This window comes from Sceloporus occidentalis, unplaced genomic scaffold, assembly GCF_023333645.1.
Source record: "Sceloporus occidentalis isolate IW3139 unplaced genomic scaffold, rSceOcc1.0.p SCAF_72, whole genome shotgun sequence".
Classification (NCBI taxonomy): Eukaryota; Metazoa; Chordata; class Lepidosauria; order Squamata; family Phrynosomatidae; genus Sceloporus; species Sceloporus occidentalis.
The window spans coordinates 4,484,669-4,499,651 of NW_028317052.1; the positions used below are offsets into that span (position 1 = coordinate 4,484,669).

Consider the following 14,983-nt stretch of genomic DNA (forward strand, 5'->3'; position numbering starts at 1 on the left):
TTGGGCTTGGACCGTGGATTCTATAATGGTGGAATTCGCCATTTAAACAAGAGCTTAGAACCGGGGGAAATAAAGATACGTAGAATGCGGAAAATATCACGTTAATCATATAGCAACTTCTACAGAAGGTGGAATGGAGTAACTATGCCACATAGTAGTAACATTGTAACGCATCAAGGCTGCTCTAAAGCCACCCGCCAACTCATAGAAACTACGGACGTGACAAAAAGAACAAAAATGATTTGCGGAGGCAGACATTTAAGTGTGACACGTAGGAAATGCATTCTGGATGTTATTTTTCTCTCTGCGACTTTGGGGTTTTAAATACAAAATTGCAGTGATTTAGCCACTAAATGGATGTTTGGTGTATTCACTTCAAAATATATTTACGAGTGCGAGTGAATTGTAAATTTAACCTGTTGCTAGCCAGGAAAACAGAGCGCACAGTGACGGCAAGATGTTTGTAAAGAAGGTCTAGAATAAGGAGAGGTGAGCGTGTGTGCTGTGACCCTGTCGAAAGCTACGACGAGAAAAGGAAATTAAGAAAACACAAGTTCAGGACTCCGACTGAAGAATGTGCCGTAATGCTCTACACCTGAGCCAATTCCACCGCCAACAGCTAATGCGAGAACAAACAGCAGTCCATGTCGGACAATGGGTGAAGATTATAAATAGGCAGATCCATTACTGAGAGATAACTCAGACTGACATTAAGTGCATGTCTGAGCCTACATCCAGAACAGTACAGGGAAGAAAGAGTGGGTGCGTTTAGGAAAAGAGAATAAAAATGGTAATGTATCAGCACTCGCTCCCCTGTCTTCTACCAAAACAGAAATCCAAAGAGGGACCTCAAAAGCAGGGGCCACTGAAGCAACGAGTCCTTAAACATCTTCTACCATGTTCAATTACTGCTCAATTATAGTTAATCACACAAACTTTAGCAGATCTGTCATTTAAAACCACTTTGGAAGGTTTTATTATATAAAAAAATAAACGCAAAAACCTTTGAGTTTTTTTGTTATTGCTTACTTTTGTGTCACATGACAGTTAAGCATTCCCTGCGGAATTCAATATTACAAAGTAGCAAAGATTTGTGTCAAGCGGCTTTTAATAGAACACAAGCAGAAAAGGCATGTGCCGCTATTAGCGGTCTTATACTTAGGGTGTAGTTCTGTTTTTACGAAGGGTAAATGTATGTGGGGGGTGGATTAAAAAGTCCATACATCTTCATCAATTGGCTAAATATTCCAGAAATATGAACCACTTTTGGCTGTGAATTTGTCAGTCTCCCTGTTCTACGCTAACCGGAAACTATGAGTCATTGAATTAAAAATTACACAAGAAATTGTACCTGGCAACACATAGAAGGCATTATTTGCGATGACACAAAATGCATATTAAAGGAGAGGTTCTGCCACATTTAGCTAGGTGCGTTGCGCTCAATAAAAATACATCTTGGATTTCATAAAATAATTGGTCTAGGAGTATAATGGTGGCTCACTGATCTTTGATTTAATATAGATTACAACGCCGAGGACACGTTTATACTCCACTACAGTTCACAGCGCATTGTTATTGCATCTACTGCACTATTGCACACAGAACTGCACTTATAACATGCATGTATAATACAGATGGTATAAACCTCTTCATTGGCCCAATGTAGTCCTTAATGCAACAATAGGTCTGCAAATAATTACCATTAAAAAGGTTTGGAGGGATCCACGATGCAGAAAGAAACTGCACCGTCTAGATTTGTATCCTTCTATTAAAAATCAAAAAGCCCCTTTTGAGTGACAGGTTTGTGTCGTATGTTCCAGGTGGAACACACATACATATACATATATATATATACACACACATATATATATACACACACACACACACACACACCGTATTGGCCCGAATATAGGCCGCACTTTTTCACCCCACTTTAAGTCTTTAAAGTGGGGGTGCGGCCTATATTCGGGGTCTAGCGCCCGACGCCCGGGACATGCAGTTCCGGGCGCCGGGCAGGCAGCGGGTTTAGGATACAGATCCCCCGCAGTGGTGCAGGGGACCTGCATCCTACTCTCCGACGCGCTCAGACAGCCTCCCCTGCCGGCACTTTCCACGAGGGGAGTCCCAACAAGGGAGATTGAGCGCATCGTGCAGACGTGCCGGCTGCGGAGGTTGTTTACCCGCATCACCGCAGCCGGTGACCGTCCGCACGATGCGTTTTACCTCTGCCCCCAAGACTTACCAGAGCAGAGTCCCGGGTGTCTTGCGGGGGACATCTACGCAATACGCGTATACAACTTCCGGTGCCGGCACTTCCGCTGAGTGCCGGCACCGGGAGTTGTATACGCGTATTGCGTAGATGTCCCCAGCAAGACACCCGGGAGTCTGCTCTGGTAAATCGGGGGGCAGAGTGGCAGCATATCTTGGGGGGGGGGGGGGGGACGGGGTGGCAGCATATCTATTACAAAAAACTTTTTCTTTAAAAAAGCACCAAACTTTTAGGGTGCGGCCTATATTCGGGTGCGGCCTATATCCGAGCCAATACGGTATATATATATACATACATACATACATACATACATACACACACTTGTTAAACCTACTGGGGTACATCAGGTGAAAGGTAAAGCAAAGCAATTCTTTATTATGCGCATAATCCAAAAAAGATTTGGGAGGAACAAATCCTAAACCTCGGTATGTTTATAACGAGTATAATCCAGCATATACCTGCATTTAAAGGTAATTGGGCTAATTTAATTCTTGGCCGATGGATTCTATCTAAGCGTACTGCAGTGATACACACCAAGTACGCACATTAGGCATACAGAAATAACACAGCATGCTGGCTGAGTGTTGAGACGCACCAGCAGGCAAAAGAAGGTTTTTACCTCTGCATATCATTCTGGGAGTCATGGTGTGATTGCCACAAGCATCTATTTACAAACAGATTAGAGAGAGCTTTTTGTCTGTGTGCTTACAGGAATATATAAGCTGCTTGAGAGCGCGGTAATTTGGGGGAAAGTATTGTGCAAACAGTCCAACCTCAGATAGCCTTACCTCTCTATGATATCAGCTATGGTGCAGGCAAACATCAGAAGACCTTCTGGCATCTGCAAAGCAACTGTAAGAAAACAAAACATGAGACAGGAACATACCCAAAACCACAAAGCACTGCTTGCATTGTGTTTCTCGTGTTGAGAATATAAATCCAAACTACCAAAGTCCTCTGGAACAATAAACATTTTTCTTTGTACAGTGCTGTACACAGAAATTTAGTTAAGTTGGCCGAAAATTGGATTTTATTTGATTTTGTTCCAATAAACTTCCTTTATCTGCAGACTGCAAGGTCACCAATGTGACATTTTGGGTGCAGGGTGATCCCAATACTAGACTGAGCAGGTTCCTTAAGGCAATACCAACGAAGTCACGCTTCTCTAATGAAGTCCTTTTCTCCATGGATTTTGAAGAGTTGAACGGTCCCTCTGTGTGATTATGAAGAGGGCGTTCTATTATTTTGTAAACGACAGTAACACACAAGGGCAGGGTGTTTGGTAACTGACTTGATGATATAAAGTGAACATCGGACCCGGTGGAGACAATATGGCTCAACGCTGAAGAAAAAAGCGAAATAAGGTAATAAAAAAAAAACGGGGGAGGGGGGGTTGGTTACTCGAAGAAGGAAATTATTGAAATTTCAGAACTGTATTTCAGCCCTGTCCCAAAAGCTATGTCATACAATCAGTTATGTGTTTCAAAAAGGTAAATTATCTAAAAGTTGAAGGGAAAAAAAAAATGATATATATGTTATACAACATATATATTACACAAGTACTATAGAGATGTGAGCAAAGAACATAAAAAATTGCGAGGCTTTGCAAATATGACATTTGGTCACTGCAAACACATACAACAAACACACATTTTGCTGACAGAGGAAATGTAACGTGAAGAAAAAAAGTAAGTGTGAAAGAGAAGCTTAAATCATATAAATAGCTTAAAAAAGTGAGGCAGGCTGTGAGTAGAGACAGACAGCTTAGGAAAGCAAACATAAGTTTATTGTATAGACAAATATAGCTTTACATCTGAGACCAGAGAGGAGAAGCAGGAGAGGAAATGATTAGAGAGGAAGGGGAAGCGCATGCAGGACATTGAGAGCCAAGCAGACCAAATGGGATTAGAGGCAATGAAAGCGAGAGATCAGACACAAACATTACGATCAAAACACAAACATTACATTATCAAGACACACGGTACACAAGGGTGAGTAAATTATCCTATCAGAATGTGTCAGTCAACAGTGTTCTGGTACCTCATTATTTTACCACTCCAGGTGTCTCAAGCACAGAACTTTTGTAAAATGACTACTGCATGTTTGTCATCGAGCCAAGCATTATGGGGGGAGGGGGGGTTGAAAGGCATCTCACATTTCCAAAGGCCAAAGAACGGTGTCGTCAGCGTCAATACTCAATGTCATGCGGAGTGAGGCATTATACAATTGAAAACGAGAAAGAGAAGTCTACCTGTTTTGGCCGAAGCTTGCTGGATCCTCCAGATGGTCTTCTGAATCTCAAAGTTATAGTTTTGAGGGAGTACCGACATGGCTTCCAACAACAACGGATTCTGAGAGATCTCATCTGGGATTTGGTTGGCCACACGACGAATGGGTGGCCGACCTACAGGATGCGAAAGAAAAAACACATGCTAAATATGAGTGCCAACCATCACAAACATCTTGAATTTTGCCACAAACAAGCAGCGATGTCAGATTTGGAGGACTCTAATTGATACTTAATATGCCATTAAAACAGTATTAAAAACAACATTTTAAAAAGAATGTGCTGCGGTACCCATCCTGAATATGACTAATATGCAGATTAGTAAATCCGAGGAGATGTTATTATACCTGCTCAAATTATAAATTAAGGAGTATCTGTAGCCCCCAAATCAACGCGGTAAGAAGAAAAAATTCAATTAACTCTCTTGAGGAGGGGGGGCATACAATGAAAGAGCAAATGGGAAATACACACCAAGTTCATATGAGAAGAAAGTATTTTTAGCATTCAGCCCATACCAGGCAAAATGCTACCCCCACACCTGACGTTCCGAACATTTGCTTAATAATTATGTTCATCTCGTCCCAGAAACTGTCAATAACTCAAAATGAGAGAGGCCCAACATCTGATTATATCACAAACAATATGCAAAGACCCCCAGAGCACAATTCCAACAAACTAATATTGAGGCAGCAAAACAACATTACCTCCAAAGCAAAATCTGCATAATTAATTTCACTATTGTACAAAATGAATTTAAACAAATGAATTTGGTGGGGGGGGGGGGGGTCGGAGGCAGCTGTCAGATGGGACTTGCAAAGCTACAATTAAAAGCTTGAGATCCTAATTAATTAACCCCTTATCTACTGTAGAGGCCTGAAGCAAATCTCAATTGGGCAAGAGCCACCGTGTACTCGTTGCGGGAGTATTCTTCCATTCCAACAGTCGCTTCTAGACTCTAGACTCAGTGTAGAGGTTTGACTTCTTTTCCTTCTGCCGTCTTACTAAACATCCATTTATGTACTTACCGTCCAAGGATGTTTAATCCTTTTAGCAGAGTTATTATATTGCTATTTCGTGACACCAGATCCAGCCGTAATGAGATCCTTATACTGGAAGTGTGGGAAAGAGGTGTTTCCCTGTATTTGTAATAAACACTAATAGAAATTGAGTCCGTGTCCCCCCGAAGCCTCGGTAAGGTGATATGGTCTGAATATCCTTTTTTGCAATGTCAATTCCCTACTCAGTCGTGACTGTTCCAGGCTAAAGAGCACTAAACCAGAGATTTTCAAAATACCTCCCGGAGGGCGTCCAGCCAAACAGAGGCTTTCGAAATTAGCAATGCGTTGGTAAACACATATTTTTGTCTAATTTACATACGAGTCTGCGGTTCACTGGGTGTCAGAATTGGATCAGTTGATATATTTTAATTACAGTTTCACATATGAGAAAGGGAGATGCACATAGCCCACCACGGTGAAAAATGAAGCAAAACAAAAATGCTTAAGAGAAAGGCTCCATCTATGAGAGTAAAAAAAAAAAAAAAGGCAGGAAAAATAACGAGAAACAAAAAACGAACAAGAAGGGAGGATCACATTATACATTATGTAAATCTAGTGCAATATAACAAGAAATGCACTAAAACCTGCCACTAAGATTATGACTTATAACCACCTGAGTTCAGCATTATAAATAATAACATCCTGGATAGACCAGGTAGAGTTCCTTGACGTCAGGAAGCGTCATCTCCTGAGAATGTCTATCTGGGGCGCTACTAAGTCATGGGATAATATTAGAGGTTTTAGCAGATGAGGCTCCGCCAGCCTAGACATCTCTGACAAATACGAGATAAAAGCTGTTCAGAATGGCAGAAACCCGTTACGCATCCATGTTTCTAAACTCAACATTTTTCTTTCCAACCAACATCTTCCGTTGTCGTTATATTATTCAGAACCTAAATAGGCCGTGAAAACAAAGAAAGTCATTTCTAGCGGTGCTTTAAACCAAGTCACATTTTGAGGAGACTGACTTTTCCTTAATCTTCAAAACCAATAGCATCTACTATTCAGCTGCTGATTTGGATAATTCCGAGAGCGTGCACTAAAAGGGATTTGACTCCCACTGGGAGAAAGGTGCTATATAAGTACTAGTTGTTATATAAATACTAGTTGTTACCATGTCAGCACCTAACACAGGACACATAAGATATTGAGAACCAATGCTTTATGATCCTATACAGAAGGAGGTAAGCAATTATGGTGGCGGTTATACTTTGGCTGCTGGAGGTCATGCTCTGTTCCTACCTTCCTGAAGTCTGGCTGGTCTGACCACAGACCTGTTCTCCCCACTATCCTTGTTGAGATAATAAGAGCCCAAACCAAACAAAACCTTAAAGGATAATAAGGGTTTACTCACTAGCCATGAGTTCTGATCTCACCAAGTTATTGGGTTGTTGCGTTTAAATCACAAACTCTTATTTCAGTGAATAAATCTTACTGGGGTTTATTCACTAAAGAAATACTTGAAAGGAAAATTGCGTTTCAGCTCTTTGACTTCACTATACATTATGAAGGTCCAGCCACAGTAAGCAGGAGGACCTCTGGTGACCCTGTATAACGTATAGTCTAGGGCTGCAACAACGAATCGATAAAATCGTTAATAATCGATTATGAAAATCGTTGTCAACAATTTTCATAATCGATTTTTATCGATTTATAAAATGATGTTTTTCAGAGCAAATGCTCTGAAAAACTCCCTTCTATAATCCAATCTCAAATAGAGATCGGATTATAACTGTAGAATCCAGACCCTCGCAAAGCTGCAGGAGATCTGGACCCTCTCTGCCACCCGGTGAGCGTCTGTGCAAAACGCGCAGACATCCTCCGCTTCTCCCCTCCACTTCCGCCGGGGCTTCTATTACTGAACCCGGCGTCACGTGACCTTCCAGTGCGGCTTCCATCATGGAAGCCCCAACGGAAGCGGAGGGGAGAAGTGGCTGTCTGCACGCATCACACAGACCCCTACCGGCTGCCGGAGAGGATCCAGGTCCCGTGCAGCGCTGCAGGGGATTTGGATTTTAGCGCGCGATGTGCGCAACCTCCGGTACTTCACCTCACTGCCACCTGCCCCCACCAGGGGTTAATATATCAACAGAAGAAAAACAGGACAAGTAAGCAGCACTGGGTAAGTATTATCTTTATTTTAATGCTCATTTGCCCTGTGTTTCTTCTGTTGATATATTAACCCCTGGTGGCGCAGGTAAAATTTTTGCGGGATCTATTAATTATGTGCATTTGTGTTTTTTTATTTTTTGATGTCTGTAATATTTGATTTATTGTTTATATTGTCTATATATTTATATTGTATTGTGTATTTTTTTGTCTATATTTAATAATATAAAAAAACTATTTTAGCGATGTCAGTTTTTTCTTATATGGGGGGGCATAAGACATATCAGGGGGGACAGTGGCATCAAGGGGCTATAAGGCATATCAGGGGGCACAGTGGCATCTCAGTGGCATATAGGGGTAAAATGCATATCAGGGGGCATGGTGGCATATCAAGGGTAAAAGGCATATAGGGGACTATAAGGCATATCAGGGGGCACAGTGGCATCTCAGTGGCATATAGGGGTAAAATGCATATCAGGGGGCATGGTGGCATATCAAGGGTAAAAGGCATCAAGGGGCTATAAGGCATATCAGGGGGCACAGTGGCATCTCAGTGGCATATAGGGGTAAAATGCATATCAGGGGGCATGGTGGCATATCAAGGGTAAAAGGCATATAGGGGACTATAAGGCATATCAGGGGGCACAGTGGCATATTGGGGCACTGTGGCATATATAGGGCTATAAGGCATATCAGGAGGCACAGTGGCATATAGGGGGTATAAGGCATATTAGGGGACAGAATGGCATATAGGGGGCTATAAGGCATATCAGGAGGGGTATAAGGCATATCAGGGGACAGAGTGGCATATAGGAGGAGGTATAAGGGGGCACAGTGACATCTCTGACATATAGGAGGGTATAAGGCATATATAGGGGCAGAGTAGCATATAGGGGGTATAAGGCATTTCTGGGACAGAGAAGCAACCTGGGGGTGAGATGTGCATAACTGGGCAAAAATAGTTTACATGAATATTTACTAGTAAAGCTTTTTTTGGTATTTTTGGGGTTCTTGTTAAAATATAGCTTTAATTATTATGTCAGTAAAATAAGAAGGCAAATCGTGAAATGCCATTGTAAATTATAATATTATTATATTTGCATATTTTTTTTTTACCCAATTAATGGAAAAAATAATCGTCCAACTAATCGATTATGAAAATAATCGTTAGTTGCAGCCCTAGTGTAGTCAACTCAGAGTTCGCCAGTCTAATCGCCCATTGCTCATTACATTATACAGGGCCAGCTCAGCTCTTCTTTCTGGAGACGGTTCCTAGTGTTGGCCCTGCATAATAAACAAATAGCGAAGTTAAAGAGTAGAAAGTCCTGTGACAACTCTGCCTTTAATGAATAGACCCGGCAGCCTGTAGAGCGTCTTGTGGGTTGGGTGTTCTGCATGAAGACTACATCCCCACACCTGGCTCTGTTGCCTGAATATGAAAATGTACCTTATGTTTTCCTCGAGCTATCAACGGTTTCTTTTTTTTTTTTCCTTCTCAGATCTGTAAAAAATGCAACAGCTGCAAATTCAACACTGAACGCTACTGAAGTGTTGACATTAAAGCATACTGTTGTGTATTTACTAAATCCTATTAATGCATACAGCACCATCAGTTTTAGAAGCAAACGCAATTACTTGTGGATGTTGACATAGTGCTAACTAAGATAATATGGCCCATTAACACTGAATCAATTATACCCAGTTAGTCATCATTTCTGTTCTATCCTCCTGGCTGATGAAGTAAATATGTACCTTTGGCAAAAGATATAAATATATTTTTTATCTGACACATATCCATAACCCATTCCGCCGTATCGCAAAAAGCTGCATACTTTTTTTCTCACAAGAACGAACAGAAGCTAAAGAAAAAAAAAATAACAAAATGTCAGTGTGGTTGCGTATAAGGAAGTATTTAAAGACTTTACACTGACTATGGCTCCTCGCAATGTACAGAGTCCTACTTGTGTGCATGACAACTTCATTAGGAAGAGCAACAGCTGTCAGCGAGTGAGATGCGTGGCAAATATATGAAGAGCAGCTTTTCCCGAAGGAGCAATTTACAACCTGTAGAATCAACAATGTGGCCATGTCACTGCATTAAAAACCTCAGTACACCAGCGTGCTCCCTATAAAGCAGGGAATGCAAGTTAAGCGAGTGTGTGTGTGTATATATATATATATAAATATAATCTTTGCAAAAATACATCAGACTCATTGCAAAGATAAATACAGCCGACTGGTCATTAACTTTGCTAGGTTATACTCGAGAACCAAAATTGTGAGCTTATAGAGAAGGTTGTCGGGAATTAAATCAACAAATTCGACAGTGGAGACATACAGAGCACAAACAAAAACACACATTATATTATAATACATACATCTACATAGTATTAAACACTTATCTACAGACACCAGACAAGCCAGAAGGCTTGTTTTTCCCTCAGAAATCTCATGGTGCTGCCACAACCACAAGGGATTCTGGGTAGGCGCATGCAAATAAGGTCAACAATAATCACCTTTTACCTCTATATCCACTTTATACATGGATCCCTTGAAAGTAATTTCCCAGATTTAACTATGCATCATAAAGGGCCAACCAAGCTCCTCCTGCAGGAGAATGGGGTTGGACTTTCACAATACATATTAAGGTTAAATAGTTAAAACCTTATCTTTCCTGGGAACTCATCTTTCGGTGAACAGACTCAGAAGAGAGAGAAAATGGAAAGGAGAGGAGAGAGAAAATGGAAAGGAAAGGAGAGGAGAGAGAAAAGAGTGAAAAGAGAGAAAGGAGATAAGAGGTTAAAGAAGGGAGGAGAAGAAAGCAAAACGAGTGAGAAAAGGAGGAGACAGTAGGGAAAAAGAGGAAAAAAAATAAATAAAAAGTAGTAGTGAAGAAGAGAGAGAGCCACTTTCACTTTTCCAATGGTAACCTAGTCCCCCAACGTGGAACTTGGACCCATCTGGCCTCGAGCTTAGTTTTTATCGGGACATACAAAGGTAAACCGGGGACCCTGCATGTAACTCTTTATTCCTGGACAGGTGTCAACCCTATAGTTATGGTTAGCGTCCCAGCCAATCAACTGCAAGAGGAGGTAAAACTAGCAATATTTAGCTTAAAAGTTTAGTAGAACCTTTTAGATACTTGGAAAAAATAATTCCGATGGATATGCTGCTGCGCGAATGTTATCACAGCTTTACTAACTTTATGACCAACTTTAAAATAGAAATTAATATTGAAACATAGAACACAGAATGTTGCCTTTTCATCATGATTGTTTTTATTTTGTAAAAAAGAAATAACCCCTTCAATCCCAGGGGTTTTTGGTACCTCAAAGCCCGCAGCAATTTTTGCGCTGTCGGTTCAGCGATGATTCTCTTTTCCTGTGACTAGTGTACCCATATAAACTATATATTGTTTTTTCAAGGAGAGCTAGAGCTTTCTTTTGATACCATAGTTGGATGATTAGCTGAAAATTTTGAATTAGAAATTTAGTAAAAACTAGCAAAAATTTGAAAAAAAACAGTTTTTTCATTTTCCCTCTGAATCCTCACAAAATTAGGTAAAGAGGCAGAAAATTCCATCCAGATTTATCAATTTAGGTGTCCTGATTCCAGAAATACCTCATTTATATAGATTTTCCATATTTTCCCAGCACATATAGGCAACATACTATAAGGTGTACATTACTTTATACAAAGCCGTTAAATTTTTACATTAGGTATGATGGGACTGCAACTCTAATTTGAAACAAATAAAACAAAAACACCCACAAAAGGTATATATTTCTGTAAAACAGACAATCCAAGCTATCCTATCAGGGGTATTTGGGCATTCTACATGCAGGTATTTGGCCACCAATCACTGTCAAAGGTGGCCACAGATATTAGTTCCTGCACTTTTTTCACCAACGCGTCTTAGTATTTTGTAGTATTCTTAGGATTTTTTGTACAGGGTATGTGTTACGGCAGATAAATCTATCCTAAATTGTTCAGCCGCATCCCCTGATTACGGAAATACCCCACATGCCTAGTTTTTTGTGGTTTTTTGGACATTACAGGGCATAAGTTGTAACGGGCCGGCATACTGGATCACTGATTACGGAAATACCCCACACGCATAGGTTTTTTATGTTTTTAGGTTTTAGTTATTTATGTGGTTTTTTTTTTCATTTGCAGGGGAAAAAAACTTATGGAATTGTGCCAATTGAAAATACCCCCTGTGGCTCACCCTAACACAAAAAAAAAGAAAAAAAAAAAAAAAGTATAACGGAAATTTAATAATCTACCTTGGTGTGGTAGATCATGAAGCACTCATCGATGCAGAGTCCTGGCAAAGAGGGACAAGAAGGGCAGTGGTACCTGGAGTCCTTCCTAATACCCTTTTTGTAACAGACTCTGCATCTTTTCTGAGGCTTCTGTTTGGCACCAGTGGTAGGGATTGCAGAAGGAAAATGCCTGCCGGTAAGACGCAAGACATTCTCGGATTGGCTGCTCAAAGAGGATATCCCTCAGGATTTTGAGCTGGAACTCTAGGAAGGCGTAGATCTTCCCAGTGGCACATTTCTTTTACAACACATATGTGTTGTACATGGCAACCTGGGTGAGGTAAATGTAAATTTGTACCAGGTCTTGGTCTTACGCAGCACCAGGTGCGGCTGCAGACACTGGTCAGAAAGATCTACACCCCCCATGTTCTTGTTGTAATCAGTGATGCACTGAGGCTTGAGCCCTTGAGCATCACCTTCCCCACGTACACTGACAGGTACCACCTTCTCGTTGTGTATAGTGGAGAGGATATACACATCCTTCCTGTCAGTGTACCTGAGGGCCAACAGCTCCTGACTGCGCAGAGCACTGGTAGTGCCGCGCCTCTGCTTTGGCTATGTAAGGTTTTTAGGATAACCCTTGTGGGTTGGCCTAACAGTGCCACATGCCGGGGTCTGCTGTAAAAATAAAAAATGAAACAAATCTGGGCTGGTATAAAAGTTATCCACCCAGAGGTGGTAGCCCTTATTCAAATAGGGGGACAGCAGTTCTGTGTCCTTGGTCAGCTGCCTGACACTGGGCTGCATAGATGTTTGTTTGAGCTGCTAGCAGCTCAAAAAACTCGGGGGCAAACATTAAATTGAAAAATGACTTTGGCTCACTAGCATCAATGTCACATCTGATGCCAGGAGTCCCAGTAAAAGCAGGGATTACTGGGTCTATCATATTTGGGGGCACCCAATTATATTTAGAGTCAGGCTCTCCACGCCTGGCTTTAGCAGATGGACCCTGGCCATCATTGTCTTCCTCTGACTCGTCATTATCTGACGCACAGCTAGATTCATCAGATATTGGATCAATATCTGATGTAGTCAGAGTGGCTTCGTCATCAGACTGAGTGAGGAAGTCATAAGCCTCCTCAGCTCTGAAGACACGATGCGCCATTGTACACGACACCTACCTACCCAATTTCTAAAACACTACACTATCTCCAATTCCCTCTAACCACCCACCAAACTAAACCCAATTTTTTTTTTTTTGAGGATTGTGGGGAGGAAAGGGTGGGTTGATTTTGGGTAAGACAGGTATTTGGGGGGTTTATATATGATGTGGTTTTGCACTAAACACTGCAGCTCTGCAAGATGATCTCTCTCTCTCTCTCTCTCCGATCACAATAATGGAGGAGAGAGGAAGAGCATCTGCGGTAACGGTCACACGATCGATGCGATTGGTCATCACAGCAATCATGTGACATTACTGCCGGATGTGTGGCACTGGGGGACTGCCCCGGATGTGGGGCAGTCCCCCAAGGCTAATGACACACTGGAGGGAATGTATCTGTAATAGTTTACCGGCATTCGTGCCGGTAACTGTTACAGCTCCCTCATCGGAGTGATCGGGTAGCCCAGCAGGGTCTAGACAGACCCTGCAGGGATACCCTGTCCTCCCGTGAGCTCCCGGAAGGGAAAGCGCAATCGCGCATTTCCAACTGTAACAGTTTACCGGCATTTCTGCCGGAAACTGTTACAGCTCCCTCATCGGAGTGATCGAGTAGCCCAGCAGGGTCTAGACGGACCCTGCAGGGATACCCGATCTTCCCGTGAACTTCCAGGTGACGTCACCTGGAAGGGAAAGCCCGATCGCGCATTTCTATCTGTAACAGTTTTCCGGCTTCGCGAGATCGGGCAGCAGAAAGCCAGCGACGCCTGGTCTCCCGTGCAGCGGCAGGGATGTGTCCCTGACGCTGCATGAAGGGCTAGACGTACTGGTACCTCCATAGGGGTTTCTTAGTGGGCGTTTTTTGGACGTCCCGGTACGTCTATAGGGGATTGAAGGGGTTAAAAAAAAAAAAACACAATATACCAGGAAGCATATCCAAGCTCTTGATCTGTACAGCGATCTACAATGTATACATACTGAACATGCATATGCCATACCGGCACAGACAGCATCCCTGCTCAATGAAACATACTTTCAGAAACTGCAGTCTTTCACTCAAGGCTTAATGTATATACAGAGTTATTGTTTAGTGCCCTATACAGATCCAACAACAAGCACACTATTTCCTGGTAGTTAAAGGCATCGCTACAGCACAGGTGTAACAGGATTAAAACAGCTGGGGTTTAACATGCTGGGCAAAGATCCAAATCTAAAATACACGCAGGAGTACAACGGCGGCATACAATGATCCCACACTGTGCGTGGAACCCAGAACTGTAGGATGAGAGTCAGCCTGACAGAAAAAGGAGCTTCATTCAGGAGGTGTGACTGCATCAAGATACCGGCTTACCGGGATGCTTTTTAGGCTCACCTGTCTTTTTAGGCCCAGCAGGTGTTAATGTTCCAGTTACAGGTACCGATCCATCTGCGTCTGGGTCCATTCTTTCCAGAACAGGACCCATTCCAGCAACAACTTCGCCTACAGCCGCCTCTTCCGCCATCGTATATGTCAACCCACGTGCGCCAAAAAAGACAGCGTAAATCCACCGCAGAGTCTCTGAGCAGGGCTGCACGCCAAGCAATCGAGCACAGATGTTGAGCCGAGCCTGCCCCGCGTGGCGTGATTCTTGGTGTAGTCGCCGCGGTACACGCTTCTCTCAGCTCCGGAAACAGTTTTTGATTTAGTAGCAAGATACGTTGTTTATGGACAAACGATGTTGTTATCAATTCACTTGTTTCTTAATGTGATGATTAATTGCGGACAAGTCGCTTGTCTACAGAGGATAGTAAATAGCTGCATTGCAATACGCATCACCATATAAACCTGTCCTTCTA

The 14,983-nt window shown here is 42.2% G+C and overlaps 1 protein-coding gene across 1 annotated transcript in view; it reads right to left on the minus strand.

Moving 5' to 3' along the window:
• DPH1 (diphthamide biosynthesis 1) overlaps positions 1 to 14,649 on the minus strand; it is a 79,944-nt gene extending 65,295 nt beyond the window's left edge. Inside the window, exons 1-3 of the mRNA XM_089494441.1 lie at positions 14,520 to 14,649; positions 4,521 to 4,673; positions 3,058 to 3,121 (exon numbers count right to left, since the gene is read on the minus strand). Of these exons, the coding sequence (XP_089350567.1) occupies positions 3,058 to 3,121; positions 4,521 to 4,673; positions 14,520 to 14,649 (347 nt within the window). The remainder of the gene's footprint in view (positions 1 to 3,057; positions 3,122 to 4,520; positions 4,674 to 14,519) is intronic.
• Positions 14,650 to 14,983: the final 334 nt, after the last annotated feature.